The 15306-nt window shown below is 43.9% G+C and overlaps 1 protein-coding gene across 4 annotated transcripts in view; it reads left to right on the top strand.

Annotated features, from left to right (window-relative positions):
* The first annotated feature begins 5 nt into the window (after positions 1-5).
* The window catches only part of LOC113588327 (putative E3 ubiquitin-protein ligase HERC3), a 45301-nt gene continuing 30000 nt past the window's right edge, over positions 6-15306 (top strand). For 2 of the 4 annotated variants that reach the window (XM_027027454.3, XM_081724992.1), the window contains exons 1-19: positions 6-110; positions 1752-2174; positions 3237-3396; positions 4025-4101; positions 4585-4806; positions 5145-5236; positions 5658-5788; positions 6096-6250; positions 8066-8139; positions 8694-8812; positions 9332-9391; positions 10813-10924; positions 12018-12207; positions 12314-12477; positions 13479-13592; positions 13927-13950; positions 14049-14138; positions 14357-14527; positions 15007-15150. In XM_027027454.3, coding sequence (XP_026883255.2) covers positions 1952-2174; positions 3237-3396; positions 4025-4101; positions 4585-4806; positions 5145-5236; positions 5658-5788; positions 6096-6250; positions 8066-8139; positions 8694-8812; positions 9332-9391; positions 10813-10924; positions 12018-12207; positions 12314-12477; positions 13479-13592; positions 13927-13950; positions 14049-14138; positions 14357-14527; positions 15007-15150 — 2322 coding nt within the window. In that variant the 5' untranslated portion in view covers positions 6-110; positions 1752-1951. Of the gene's footprint in view, positions 111-1751; positions 2175-3213; positions 3397-4024; positions 4102-4584; positions 4807-5144; positions 5237-5657; positions 5789-6095; positions 6251-8065; positions 8140-8693; positions 8813-9331; positions 9392-10812; positions 10925-12017; positions 12208-12313; positions 12478-13478; positions 13593-13926; positions 13951-14048; positions 14139-14356; positions 14528-15006; positions 15151-15306 lie in introns of those variants that run through there. The other 2 variants (XM_027027456.3, XM_081724993.1) reach the window with 2 other exon arrangements.

The raw sequence follows: 15306 nt of genomic DNA, 5'->3' as shown, positions 1-15306 counted from the left end.
CGCATCACAACTTCCGTGTTGTCAGAACGGGGAAGAACAAAGTTGAGTAGTTAGCCTGCTAGCTAACTAGCTAAGCGGAGTTACTGTAGTAACGACATGGACCTCTCAAGGTAGCTGTGCCACTGCACAAACTTGTCAATCCATTTATGTATATTGAGTTGTTTTTTAATTCGTTAATATATTTGTTTTTTGTCTATTTATGTTGTTCGAGCTCTCTGAAAGAGTTTAAAAGATGCCGTTTTCTGGCTAGCTTAGCTGTTAGCATGCTTGACTAGGTTAGGTTAGCTAACGTTAGCGAGATGTTTGTCATGTAGCAGTATTTATCTAAGATAACGCAGCCTGGGCTAACTTCATTATCCCTGACTAGTTTACCAGCTTACCAACCGCTAGAGACAGTCTGTCAGGCGGACGTTAGCTAGGTTAGGCTAGGCTAGCTGTCGTGTAGGTGTGCTAATGTTCGCTAGCCTAGCCTCTCTGGGTTAAACTGGCTGCTGCCTGCTGTTTCTGCGTTAAAGTGAGCACTTGAAACGTGTTTTTACACTTACATCTTGTAGTAATGTCGTTTGTCGCCGTCTCTGGCTGGCAACGAAAACCACAAGATGACTTAAGCAAAACTTTGGCTTATGAGCTAGCGTTAGTTATACTCATTTCCACATACGAAATATTTGTTGACAGCGTTTTGCTGAATTCGGATCGCAGAGAACACAAACTGCAGTAATGCATAAAATCAGTTTGTTGAGGTCAGTGATGCTTGCCTGGAACAGAATTATATGACAAAGGTAACGCGACTGTTATTTAGCTAGTTAGCTAGCAGCTATCCACGGCTTAGTGTGTCATATCTGCAAAATAAAAACCAAAAACATTTTAGCTAGGATTGTATGTTGGAAATCTTTCACACTAACCTTTAACACTACAACAACGGTTATCTGTCACCACTGTTTGGGCTAAGTAAGCAGTATTTTAAAGGCTGGGGTGAAATGTAATGAGCAGGCAGACTGGATGACTAGTAATGACTATATGCACCGTGGCATACCAGTTCTCCAGTCCTGGGTATCTTTTGTGTCTCTGCCAGTTGGGAAGTTTCCAAAAACGGTGATACGTAAGCACGAGACTGTTGTACGTTAACGAGCAACTAAACTTCATCGCTAGTAGCTTAGTTACTTGCCACAAACCTAGCATTGAAAGTTTCCTGCTCTGTAGGTTCTTTGGACCAGTGATTTTACAGGCTATGTCGTGGCTGTCTAACCTCACTCCCATATGTTTGGTTATTTCCCTGCTCAGACATCCTAAACTAAAATGTATACTGCACTTACATGAATTGTGTGCATTTAAGCAGGCAAAAAAAACCAACAACAACAAAAAAAAACCATACTGTGCTAGACTTTCCTGTATCAGAGTTTGACACCTCTGCATCCAGATGGTCTCTTGGCCAGCTGAGTCAGACTCTCACCTTACGGCTCAGTTGAGCACAGGCACCCACTCTTTGGCACGCTGTTTAGAGCAGAACGACAGGATTGTGATGAGGTGGAAGTGCTGGAAGCAGTTTATAGAGAGATGAGCGTCCTTAACTATATAACACCACAACCTTGCCTGTTCTTGCTGTCTGTCACTCTTAAGGTTCTGTTGAGGGCAGTGGCAGGACAAAGGAGTGAACTGGGGTCTTTTGGATCTCCCTCTCTCCTGCTTGGTCTTTATCCTTCTGTATATCCATGTTTCTAATCCCAGCTTTTGTGCTTCATTCTTCCCTTCAGGCATCTCATTCACATGAAGGGGAGAAGGCAGGGCTGCCTAACCTAGGGCTACTCCATCCTGCTTGTCCCTCCTTTTCATCTGTGCCTCTCCCTCTTTGCACCTTTGTGTGTGTCTGGCTGTCTCTCTCTCTCTCTCTCTCTCTCTCTCTCTCTCTCTCTCTCTCTCTGTGTATGTGTGTGTGTGTGTGGGGGGGGGAACGATGTTGTGCTGGGGCAGTTCAGCTCAGGGTCAGCTGGGCCTCAGTGACTCGGAGCCTGCCGTCTTTGAGCCAAGGAGCTGCCACATGTTTGACGGGAGCGGGCTGAGGGAGATGGCATGCGGTGGGAAGCACACACTATTCCTGCTACACGACGGGAGCATGTACACATGCGGCTCCAACAGCCACGGTCAGCTGGGCCATGAGAAACCGGGATCCAAGCCAGGTAAGCAACTATGCAGCTACTTCTCTCAAACACAGAGCACAGTTATGCTACTGAAGCAGGTTTGCTGGCTTTGTTATTAAAACACTTCTGTGACTGTTGAGAAGTTTTCCAACTTTTGGAACTATATTGCAGAACTGCCTTCACATTTCCAGTAATGAGAGAATCATTTACATTTATATTTTATGCCAAATTCTCTTCTCACTCACTCTTGGTACGTGATGTATTATCAGGTTTGACATAGTCTAAGTCTATTACAAATAATATAAATATAAGCATAGAATATTTTATGCAGCTTTTTGATGGGTCTGTCATGTTTGGATAAGGAGAAACTGAGTTGTGGTTTGTGGCTGTGAGGCTTTTGTCATGAGTCCTGCTAGCCTGTCTGTGACATTTCGGTCAGATGTCTCTAATCTAGGTTATGAAGCCACTAGCCCCAGGCTACATGCTACTGTGCACCTTGTCTTTGTGGATGGGATGCTTGTAGCAGTCAATCAAATGCAATTTTTCTGGGTACAAATTACAAGGATGATTTCAGAATAAGAATCAGACAAAAATATAGGAAAAAACTATGTGAACATCAGTTATAGTATTTGACATTTGCATGTAACTTTTTTTGATGTACATTCTGTGTTCAGTAAGAGAGTGGGTATGTGCAGTAAAGCTCTCTGGGTGCAAAATACAGAGGGAGCCACCTATCCGAAAATTTTAATTGTGTATATGCTGATATCAGTCATAGTATTGACTATTACTTGGAAATCTGAAAATGAAATCTTCCATGTGCCACTGGCTAAAAATGCAGAATCTTTTCTTCAGTTATATAACAAAGAATAAATTTTTCTTTAGAATAAAATTCTATGTGTTAGTGACAAAAATGGACTGTGTGTCAGTGTTTTGCAGCAGTTTAGAGTAGTACCTATGTAATGCTTAATAAATAAATCATCACATGTTATGGTATAATAATGCAAATTGTACGAAGGCTAATTAAAGCTAGATCATTTCCCTACAGATCCTAAATTTGGACTGATGTGCCATATTTCAGATGGGGTGTGTGTGTGTCCACAGAGCTGGTGGTGGCACTGGACGCGCAGAAGATCGCAGGGGTTGCGTGCGGGCGGACCCACTCACTGGCCGTAAACGAGCATGGCCAGGTGTTTGCGTGGGGGGCAGGTGAGGGGGGCCAGCTTGGTCTGGGCACCACAGAGGAAGCGGTGAGAGTGCCCAGGTAAGAGCCCCGTGCTGGGACTTCATTCACTTACAGTGGTTGTGTGAACAGCGGTTTGAGCTGTTGCTGCTCCCTTTGTGTGGACTTTAGGACTGCTCTAATTATCCATGTGTCGTTCAAAAACTACATTTTTCTTAATGCTGTTGAAAGCTGATGTGAGCTTGTTCCATGGTCAGCCTTTTGTGTGTAAAGTTGTCAGAATTGCTAACTAACCACTGAGTTCAGCAGTCATTATTTCAGCTGATGATTTGCAAAATATGTCCAATTTTCAATTTTAACTGAACTATTTTACTGACTTTCAAATGATTTTTTTTGTTATTTCCCCCCAAAATGTTTTTGGTTTTTTTTGGTCTCATTATTTGTAGATTGTATGTTCTTTACACTGTTCATTTTCACTGCTGTAGCCCTTTACAATAGCTTTTAATGACCTGTAATTAAAATGTTGTAAACTAACATTCATTCATTCATTCATTTATTTAGGGTAGGGTGTTATCATCTCTTCACTTCCGGCTGTAATTTCAGTGTATTGTGGGCTAGCAAGGCAAGCCTGGTGCTGGGAACTGATCAGTAGGTGATTGTGGACTCTGATTGTGGCAAACATGGCTTTGTTTTTATTTTCGATCTGCAGGTTGATTAAGAAGTTGTGTGAGCATCGAATCTCGCAAGTCATGTGTGGCAATCAGCACTGTATAGCACTCTCTAAAGGTGAGAATGGCGTGACCATACTGGATTCCCCTGTTTGCTAAAGCCTTCTCCGGCCTTCTCGGGTCTTAGATTCCTTGGTCCCACAGGCTTAGCTCCACCACCGTGATCCCCAGCATCGGTGCTCACAGTTCACAGTCAGTAGTTTTCTCTGTTTTGGTCACTCTGTTTTTGAAGTCAGTTGTGTTTTAGGGAATTTAGGGAAGGGCTCTCCAACGCTGGACCGTGAATCTGATTTCTTGTCCTGCATTTTGTAATCACTCACAGTTCATCGAGCAGTTACTCAAAATTGATTTCCCACTTTGCCACACCTGACTCCAAGGTAAAGGTGGAAAACTGGTACAACCTGGACCTCCTGGGCCGTGATTTAAATGGTGATGTCAGATAACTACGGGAGATCACCAAACACAACCTATTAGTAGGATAGAGAAGTGGGTCTGGAGGGTTGCCACAAACATGAACTCAGGGTATTGTTCCTTCTCTCAGATGGTCAGCTGTTCACATGGGGCCAGAACTCCAGCGGTCAGCTGGGTCTGGGGAAGGGGGAGCCCAGCTCGGTCTCTCCTCAGCCCCTCAAATCTCTGTGTGGGATCCCACTGGCTCAGATCAGCGCTGGAGGAGACCACAGCTTCGCCCTGTCTCTCTCTGGAGCCGTGTTCGGCTGGGGCAGGAACAGCGCCGGACAGCTGGGCCTCAATGACGAGCTCGGTGAGATTCTACCCCTGTGGAATCGCACAGAACAGCGAGCAACTCTGCAATGTTCCCAGTGTCCTCTAACTCAACTCTGATGTGCCTGACAAATGTGGTTTCTGGCCCCGGAGAAGCTGTTCTGTAAAATGTGAACATATTTAGAGAACTTGGCAGTAAGGAATAATCGTGTGAGACCCTGACTGCATGTTCCTGATGTTCTGTTCACAAAACGTCACTATTGTTATTCCCTTCCACTTCATCTAGCGTTTTCTGGCAGATTTAAAAGCCATGTGCATATTGCCACCAGATTCCCACGCTGCTGGTTTGGTGTAGCTGTGTTTTTTCTGCTCATATAGATCGGGCCGTGCCGTGCCACATTAAGTTCCTGCGCTCCCAGAAGGTGGTCTACATCAGCTGCGGGGATGAGCACACTGCTGCCCTGACAAAGGTGCAGCACTGCCACCCTCTGCTGGGCCGCACCCAGCTAGAGTCTGTTCAGCGGGTTGCGCAGCCCTAGTGGCACGATAAAGTTCTGGATGCAGTAATTCAGACCTGGCAGGGCCACAGCTCTGCATAGCTGAGTGTGGGCAGCTTGGGACAAACTTGGTACTTGGGTATAATTAGCCTAGTCATGTTAGATAAGCCAGAACACAGACAGATCTAAACTGTAGAATTATGCTTCTCCAAAATTTGAGCTTTCTGCCTCGTTAGAAAATGTTAACGTGCGTGGAGTGTGGTCCTGGTTGCACATTAAATGTGTGTATGCTGAACATTTGCGCACCAAGATCTAGTCAGCAACAGCCATGAAACGTGCTGATTGTACGTTAGACTTCAGTGCTTTGGCTTCATGCTGACGTGTGTTTATGCAGGACGGAGGGCTGTTCACATTTGGAAATGGCTCAAGGGGGCAGTTGGGTCACGACTCCACCAAAAATGAGCCCCTACCCCGCAGGGTGCTGGAGCTGATGGGCACAGAGGTGTCGCAGATCACCTGTGGCAGGTGAGCACACACACACACAATGAATTACTCTGTTTGACAGTATTGCTTTATTTCTGTGATTGATCAGGGAGATGTTGTTTACTGAAATTCTATAAGCACTGAAGTCTCTTTGAATGCAGTAAATATCTTAAACATGTGACAAATGTCTGCGATAAATGGGGAATACGATGAGAGGATAACAGTTTGACCATGTGTGTTTTGTGTGTGTGTGTGTGTGTGTGTGTGTGTGTGTGTGTGTGTGTGTGTGTGTGTGTGTGTGTGTGTGTGTGTGCGTGTGTGTGTCTGTCTCTGTCTGTCTCTGTCCCAGCCACCACACGCTGGCATTTGTACCTTCCACCGGCTTGGTTTACGCCTTTGGCTGCAATGATCACGGCCAGCTTGGCTTAGGGAGCCGAGGAAATGCCAAGATCCCCCTGCCAGTCCGAAACATCCATCCTCCGTATCTTGGCAGCACACAAACAGGTTATTCAGCAAGACAGGGTGTCATCATGGGGCTCAACCGGGGATTGTTGTAAAAGTCGTGTCACTATTAAAAAATTTGCATTTAGCACTTGTTGTTGCTTTGTATGTCAAGAAGCTTATTGATAGGAACGTGACATGTCACGAGCCTGGAGCAGGTGTTCCTGCTCCTACGGGGGAGTGCCATGGGCCAGGGTTTTTGTGCTGGACGTTTCATGCGCCAGTGCCCTAGCACACACCTGAGGCAGTGTAGGGGTGTACCGGTACGTGTATTCGTACTGTATCAGTATGCCCGTTACGGTTTAGTGCATGGCACATTCGTGGTAACCTTTCCGTGACATTTGAGGAGTGTAGACTCAAATTTCACAAGCACAAGTTCCACCCAAAACCTGGAGCTGCAAGCTGTTAGCAACATATTATAAAATGCTAAGCTTAGCTCAGGCTTGTTGATGTCTGACTGTCAGTCACGCTATGGCGAATGCACATGACACACAGGAGCTAGAAGACCCACCTGTATCTTTCAGAACAGCAGTATGGGGAGAATTTCAGATTCCCAATAAACTACTACACTGCGTGGTGCACAAGAACTGTGTTAGTGTTGTAGGGTATGTGTGGGGAAACACATGAACATGCTAACGCTTTAGCCACACCCATTTAAATTTTACATTTACGCATTTGACAGATGCTCTTATCTAGAGGCACATGTATTGTTGGCATTCTCCAGGCATCCTTACTGGCGCTGCTGGGTGGGGGGTTGAGCCCACCCCCACAGGAGAGGCCACAGTGTTACCCCCCATGTTGCATCATCCAGCCAATCACTGAAACTGAGCAAAACAAAAACCAAAAGAAAAGCAGAAAACTGCATTTAGACCAAAAACATTACCAAAGCAATTGTTGCTTACATTTCGTCAGGTTGGGTTTACACTTTAAAAACGCTGAAATATAACACATACACACATATAAATTCGATTTTCTATTTATTTTTCATTTTTGTAGCTGATCATGTCCTTTGGCCTGTTTTTATTATCATCCATACATAAAAATATGATGAAGAATATGTGAGTGTAACAATTTTACATTTTACTACTCAATAGACTGCAGGCTGTATCAGCTATCTTAACTATATGACACTAGGTGGAACAAGCTAACTTAAAGTACCGTCTGTTCAAAATAAATGAATACATCTCTAGACTTTTGTGTCTCGAACTCACACCGACGCGTGATGTCCGAAATGCAATGAGAACCAAACTGTGACAATTTGTAATTCTTGCCCCACTCGTGCAATGTAACTGATGCTGTGCTTCACGGGTGAAGAGTACCATCCCTAGAAAGGCATGTCTACAGTGGCACGAAAACGTTTCTTTGCCATAGCTGTGGTTTTGTGATTTGAAAGCAGGTAATATGGTAGTAATATGGAATTATGAGGTCATGATATTAATTCCTACAACTATGAAATGATCTTGTAGAGGCCTTGACCTAAAGACATATTTTACATAGTGTTACATAGTGTATGACCACCTCAAAGACTTATACACTCAGTTACTTTCTCCCCACCGTGGGTTTTAGGTGATGTCAGACATCCTCCTTTAGAGAGGGGATAGGCTCTGTGTAAGATTGAATTAATTTACTACTGGTTTTTTTTGGTTTTTTTCCCCCTAATTTTTTTCAATAAATATTTATTTATTGTACTCATTCTGTATTACACACTTATACTGGTCATACTAAACCCTCTCAAAAACTCATCAATTACGGCCTGTGTTACACACTCATGCTGGTTATATGTAGAAATTCATCGGTTTCACTTTCTTCCCTACACAGACATGGGGAAGTACACCGTCTGCAAGATCCACAGTGGAGGTGATCACAGCTTCCTTCTGCTCACAGATGATGAGGTAAACCCCAGCAGAGCACAACACCACAGTCCAGTCAACCATTAGAGGGTTTCATCTAATATCACGGCTAATGAAATTGTTGACAGCCCTGCGGTAAATGCTGAAATGATTTGCACGTCGACAGCAAGGCTGACTCTGGAGGAGCGGTGGAGTTCACTTTTGTCACTTTGGATCTGATCTATTCTTTAATCAGATTCCACACATTGCTCACTAATCTTCCTGCATTTGATTTGGTATTTGTTTCCTGGTACTATCCAGATCACAGTGACCAGGTTGTATTTAAGATCTGATGTTTTAATCTGACTTTGGTAATTAAATTGTCTCCTTCTCTTTAAATGGCCTTCAGTACTTCCTGATGTCCACATGAGGGTGCTCTTAGTATACATAAGTAAGGATGCTCTGGACAGTTGACTCAACATTTCCCGCTTTAATGTGTGGCTGGAGACGTGTTTAGTATAAATATAGATGTGAACTGACCTTGTAGTGTGCACACTTGAAAATTGCATAGTGTTATCTGAATTTGTGTGCATGTCTGTGCGCGCGTGTGTGTGCAGAGCTACCCAGAGGACTTTCGCATTACCAACACATCTAAAAGCATTTCCCTGATCAATAATGAGAGTCTAAACAGTTTGAGGTTGAAGCTCCTGGACACCAGTGACTCCAGCATCACAAAGTGAGTGGGAGGGGCCTGCTGTGTCTGGCTGGACCAGTAACGCCAAAGTCCAGTAGAGACAGTGGCTGTGCGCCTGTCGTATCGGCACTTATTGAAAAGATCGTCGTGTCAAAGGCCCAGTTTTAGGTGCTGCCATGAAGGAGACGCTATAGATAGTCGTTCATTTTACATTGTGATCAGTCACCCTCTCAACTACCTCACCACCCACGTGCTCGTCTGGATGAATGCAGTATTTCTACAGGGCTTTCATTCAGCTTTTCTCTCTGTGCTTGTTTTATTAGGCTAGTATACGGCATATATATCTGGCTGTTGTAGACTGTTCTAGTCACCTACTCTTTTATAAGTGATCATTAACGTTGGTGTGTTCAATGAGCTCCGTTATGTAAATTCAAAGCTGGCAGCCAGTTCCTGCTGGAGGGTGGAGGGTTGAATATGTGATGCTGTAAATTTAAATACACTTCTATTCATAGAACTGCTTGATGGGTTTGTCATCGTATTCTTGTTTGGGCCTTTTTGCAGTGACATCATACTGCTGTTGTCCTCAACTGCGTGCTGGAACGCCAGCTTTCTGGACCAGAGGTGATGTGTGAAATCTGTATAATTTGTTTAAAGCAATATTTCACCCAAAAATGCTAATGTGACCTTCAGTGAAAGGACACTCCCGGACACTAGAGAGGACACTAGTTATTCTGCCCTCATGTTTATATCGCTGACCCCTTTTCCCTTGACTACACCCAGTCTTCAGTTGTTATTAGTGATAATAGTGATTTGCTCACACACTGACACTGGAAGACTAATACAGTCCAGGAATGTTGCCTCCTCTCTACCCCCTAGTGCTCTACAGTTTGGTGAGGACGGGGCACACAGGGCACATTAGTTGGTGTATTTGGGTAATATTTGTTCATGGTGCTCTGCTATTAGGGCAAGGTGCTAACATGTTCATATATTTGTTTTCCATATGTACAGATTTTTATTCTCATATATATATATATATATATATATATATATATATATATATATATATATATATATATATATATATATATATATATATATATGTGTGTATGTGTATGTATGTATGTGTATGTATGTGTGTGTGTGCTTCATAGGCCTGTAGGGTCTTCTGACTGTTGTGAATTAGAGGGACCTCCTCCGTGTCTAGCTCCACGCAGCACCTCCTACCTCCAGCCCTGGGTGCACTGTGACTGAGCTGCTGCAAAATTTACAGAACTAAACAAAAGATTTTATAGAAGCTACTTTTAAGAGAAGGGATTCACTGTCTAAAAAAAACCTTGTAGCATTGTTTATCCTTCACCGAGCTGATCGGTGATGTTGCCTGAGGGAGGGACACTGCATTGCTGTGTTTGCAGTGTTTCCATGTGTTATTAGTGTCCTGCACTGTGATCGGAGAGATTGGGGAGAGGGGAATGAGGACACTTATCATGCTTCTAATTTCTAATACCATCGTGCATTTACTGGTGCCAAATACAAGATTGATTTATTCTGCTTGCAGGTTTTCTCCATATCTTGGCGGACTGTAAGCAGGGCTTATACCCCAGAGCTTTAGTAGCCTGTGGTGATGGTGGTGATAGACTGTGTTGGGGTTTGTGTCTGTGTGATGGCTTCACTCCCTCATGTGTGTATAGTGTGATCAAAGATCACAATCTTGGATCTGTTTTCTTTGCATTCAGTCAGTTATCATGTACAGGGTGTATTCCTGCAGGCTCACAGCAGCACACAGATCACACTTCATCATTAACTAAATGGGGACATTGGAAGCTGGGGATGCTGGGGTCGAAGGTTGGGAGTGTAGCTCACCTGGTAGAGCAGGTAGCGCAGGGAGCTTGTACCACCAAGGTCATGGGGTTGAGTCCCAGCAATCAAACTCATGTATGTAACACATGTAAGATACTCTGGAAGTGTATGTTTGTTGTATTCCATTAGAGTTTCTCATTAACTTTGGTCATCTTGTTTACATATTTATTTTGTTCCCCCTCCAGTGATGACAAACATTTTAAAACCAACCCCAAAGTCCCGGGCATCGATCTCAACTTGGTCCGCCTGCTGTTTGACACACTGATGAAACCTGCCTATTCTAGGCTGCTGGAACAGGTACATGGTACACATGTTGTGTAGGTGCGTTAGATTGTGTTAGCTTATCAGACTGGACCCATTGTGAACCCAAAACTAGCTGCTTTCACACTCAAATCCAACAGCTCCTATGACGGTCATGTTTATAAGTGGTTGTGAAAGAAAGCTCGCAGCTTGAGTTCATTTTAACAGTTGTGCGGTGTTTGAGTCCAAGGACATATGATCTGTGCACCTTGACTGCTGAACAGTATTGGAGTCCGAGGACAGATGACCTCTTGGTTCTTGGAACATTGTGGTGTTTGCCTAATCTCTTTTGTACCAGCCCAACAGGTTTTGGAGATCTTTTCCTTATTGTTTGAACAGATGAGTTGGCACATGTAAAACTAGCCTACTGATAGCACATTATTGTTCACTTTGATATCTGGTTTGAAATGTGCAGGGTGTGTATTTGCACAGAGATCAGGGTTTTGCTTTATGCTCTTTCATGGCAGGAAGCAAGTTTAGTGTGCATTCCTTACAGATTAGGTTTCATCTAAAGAAGATGTGATAGCTTCACAGTCACATATGAAGTGACATGTATTTGTTTGTTTGTTTTTGTTACGCTAAGCAATCAGTCAAGAATGATTACAGCTGGTAGAACAGCCTGTAAGAGGTCACCAGTGGAGTCCGTGGTTGTTCAGTTGTAACACGTTGTTGTTGTTATTATTATTGGTATTATTATCATTTGCATTTATATAGCCCTTTTCTCAGACTCAAGGATACATTACAGACAGATATCAGCTTTTTACAAACACTAACACACCACAAACACTTGTACAGCTTCAACAACAACCACCGCTAAAACATTGTGTGTTTACTTTTAATAAACTTTACGTTCGCTTGGTTAGTCCTGCTTTCATAATTCCAAATTGAGACTAAAGAACAAGCTTTATGGTTTGAATAAACATGCTTTGATTACAGCAATTTTGAAACATGTAAAGGATATACTGTAAAATGAATTCTGCACTCCATTATACGTGTCATATACATATCTTGTAAGGTTGAGTACCACCAGCCCACAGACTCTTTCTTGCTGTGCGATGTCTTTTCTAAGTGCAAGCTGTGTGTGTTGTAGATCACTAAGAGCTTTGAGAGTCTGCTGATCCCCCAGCTGTCCTGCTCCCCTCCTGATGTGGAGGCCATGCGCATCTACCTGATCCTCTCTGAGTGCCCTGCTCTCCATGACTCCAAAAACTACCTCTCCTTGACCATCCCCTTGGCCATGGCTATCCTCAGACTGGACGCCAACCCCAGTAAAGTGCTAGGTATACTCACCATGGTAACAGCCATCTTAGCTACACGAGTTGTTGATTTCCTTTCCTCACACGTTACCATTGTTTTAAGAAGCGGCTGTTTCTTCTTCATCTGTAGATAACTGGTGGTCGCTGGTTGACTGCGAAGTGTTCTCCAGACTGGTAGAGATGTATAAGAGCATTGTGGTGTTCCTACTCACTGGTGGCAAGGCCCTTCTCATCCCTGTGTTCCTGGAGAGCTACATTAGCGCCACGCTAAAGCTACTGGAGAAACTGCACAAGGTCAAATCCCAGGCCTGAGACAACCTACAGGGTTCCCACTGCTTATGGAATTTGTGGAATATCATGGAATTTTAAAGAGTCTGTTCTAGACATAGAAAGTCAGGAGTGGGTTTTTTTTAATTTATCATGTCGTGTAATTATAGCATTGTAACATCTATAAATTTTGTTGTATATTTTATTTTGTAGTAAGTGTTTGAGTTGTGGTTATACCTGGTATTGTGCTAATAGGTGCCCCCTTTTTAGCATGTAGTTAATTTTGTCTTCGCTGTCTTGTTTATATTTGTAGTTCAGTTCCCTTGGTGTGGACCAAAGTGGAGAAGGATGCATTGCTGTTTTATTTGTCCTGGTTTGTTAAGCGTTCAGACAGACGTATTTAACGTAAAGCCAAAAGATGCAGATGGCAGTTCCATGGATATATCCCACTGTGACTGAACTGTTTCTATGATGTGCATTTTGCAACAATAACTGCATTAATCCCAGCCACACTAGGAAATGGCTTTACTCTGGTCTAAATTCATCTGTGGGCGTTATTTTTACTAGTTGAAAATTCAGCTGGCAAAATGCATTAAGGAGACGTTGGGGCCACTTGATGCATTTGGTCTGTACTGTGTTCACATTTCAAACAAACCGCACCAGACTATGTTTGGAAGTGGACTGGGACTGACCCGCTCAAGGGGTCTTGGCCCGCTTATTTGGTTCACACCAGAGTTTGAAAGGCAGCATTCTCACTTCCTCTATAGAACCAGAACAGAGCAAACACGGGCTTGGTTTTAATTGAATTGAAGCTGCCTAGTCACCACATCGTTAGTCCTCCTAACTTGCCTTTCCTGAAAGCACAGCCCGGGTATAGTTTTCTGTCGGGTACTAAACTGAGGTATTACATTTTGTGCATCTTAGCTTGTTGTGAGGTTTGCTTTACAGCACAAAGGGAAATGTAGTGAATCCTCTTTGTTGTTCTGTGAATCCCCCAAAAATACTGCAAGTCTTGATGTCACATGCAGGTGAACCTGAAAGCCCAGCATGTGGAGTACAACTGCTTCTACATCCCTGACATCACCAGCCTAGTGGACATCCAAGAAGACTACCTCAAGTGGTTTTTGAGCAAAGCTGAGATTGTGAGTCCTCTCTCTCTCTCTCTCTCTCTCTCTCTCCCCCCTCCCCTCTCTTTCTCTGCCTTTCCTTTCTCTGTAACATTTGCATTTCCAGCTGCACTATGCCTCTCTGATTAATGTTATGCCTGTGTGTTTATTTGGACAGTGTAAAGGTTACGTTTGCCTGGTCTGCCAGTGAAATCTGTCCAGTTGCCAAGTCTCATTCTCTCCAAATAAACTCTCCTAAACTGCTAGCATCAGGATGTTTTGTATACTCAGTAATATCACTGATATGAGCTTGTAAGCTGTTGGGTACCACACAGCGTAACTACAGTGTCTGTGTTTGGTTATTTTACAGAAAATGCGGTCACCTCCAGTACAGGTACGCTGAAGCTCTGTTGAAAAGGCTGTTTTTTGTAGTTGAATCAGAGCATTGTGAATTATTGAAGGTCAATGTTAATGAAGGTTATTGTGTTTCAGAGTTCTGTCACGTTATGTGCCTATCCGTTCATATTGAACGCTCAAGCCAAGACCACCATGTTGCAGACGGACGCAGAGCTACAGATGCAGGCGAGCACCTGGCACACACTATCTGCTAGCACTCCACTGCTTTTCCTGGTCTCATTATTACTCATTTAACCATAAATTCATTTCCACTTCTCCAAAACTGTTAGCACTGATGTCGTCAACCCTGAATTTTGGAGATAAACGTTACCGGTTACACCAGTTCCAGCTATGACGTTGCTCTCTCCAGACATTCTTGTCTGACTTGGTTCCTCGTGTTCCAGATGGCAGTGAGTGGTGCCAACCTCCACAATGTCTTCATGCTGCTCACTCTGGAACCTCTGCTGGTGCAGAACCCGTACCTGGTGCTTCACGTGCGTAGGGACCACCTGGTCAGCGACGCGCTACGCGAGCTCACCATCTATAACGATGTGGACCTGAAGAAACCCCTGAAGGTCAGCAGAGTCACTCTGAAACCAGTTCAGAGAAGCCAAACCACCGACCACAGTGTTGGGCAGTTATGTAGCTCCCAGCGTGGCAGGATTCAAATGCAGAACATACCTTGACTCCTCGTCTGTAACCAAATACTTTCTGTCCAGAGGAGGATGGGGCCCCCTCTTTGGGTCTTGGTTCCTCTCCAGGTTTCTTCCTCGTGCTCTAGGGAGTGTTTCCTCATCACTGTCCCCCTTGGCCTGCTCACTGGGGGCTTGGACTTGGACATTTGTAAAGCTGCTCTGTCACACTTGTTGTAAAAAGCGCTGTATAAATACATTTGATTAGATTTGAATTGACTTTTCGTTTACTGCCACTTACATCACAGATGTTGTTAACTGTCCAGTTTTTTATAACATAATTATCTCTGATTTAGAATTGGCTTCCATTTGCTGATGAAGTGGGCTGGCCTGTTTGGGACTGATGGGGACTGTCACCACAGGTGATCTTTGATGGGGAGGAGGCCGTTGACGCCGGAGGGGTCACCAAGGAGTTCTTCTTACTTCTGCTGAAGGAACTAATGGATCCGGTCTACGGCATGTTCACCCAGTATCCAGAATCCAACCTGCTCTGGTTCTCCGATAAAGTAAGTTCACCAATTTCCCATAATGCATGGTGTAGCAGTGTCTCAGTGGTTAAGGTACTGGACTAGTAATCAGAAGGTTGCCAATTCAAGTCCCACCACTGCCAGGATGCCACTGTTGGGCCCCTGAACAAGACCATTAACCCTCAGTTACTTAAG

The sequence above is a fragment of the Electrophorus electricus genome, chromosome 12, assembly GCF_041902795.1.
Source record: "Electrophorus electricus isolate QZ-2024a chromosome 12, ASM4190279v1, whole genome shotgun sequence".
Taxonomy (NCBI): Eukaryota; Metazoa; Chordata; class Actinopteri; order Gymnotiformes; family Gymnotidae; genus Electrophorus; species Electrophorus electricus.
This window is presented reverse-complemented; position numbering and strand designations above follow the sequence as displayed.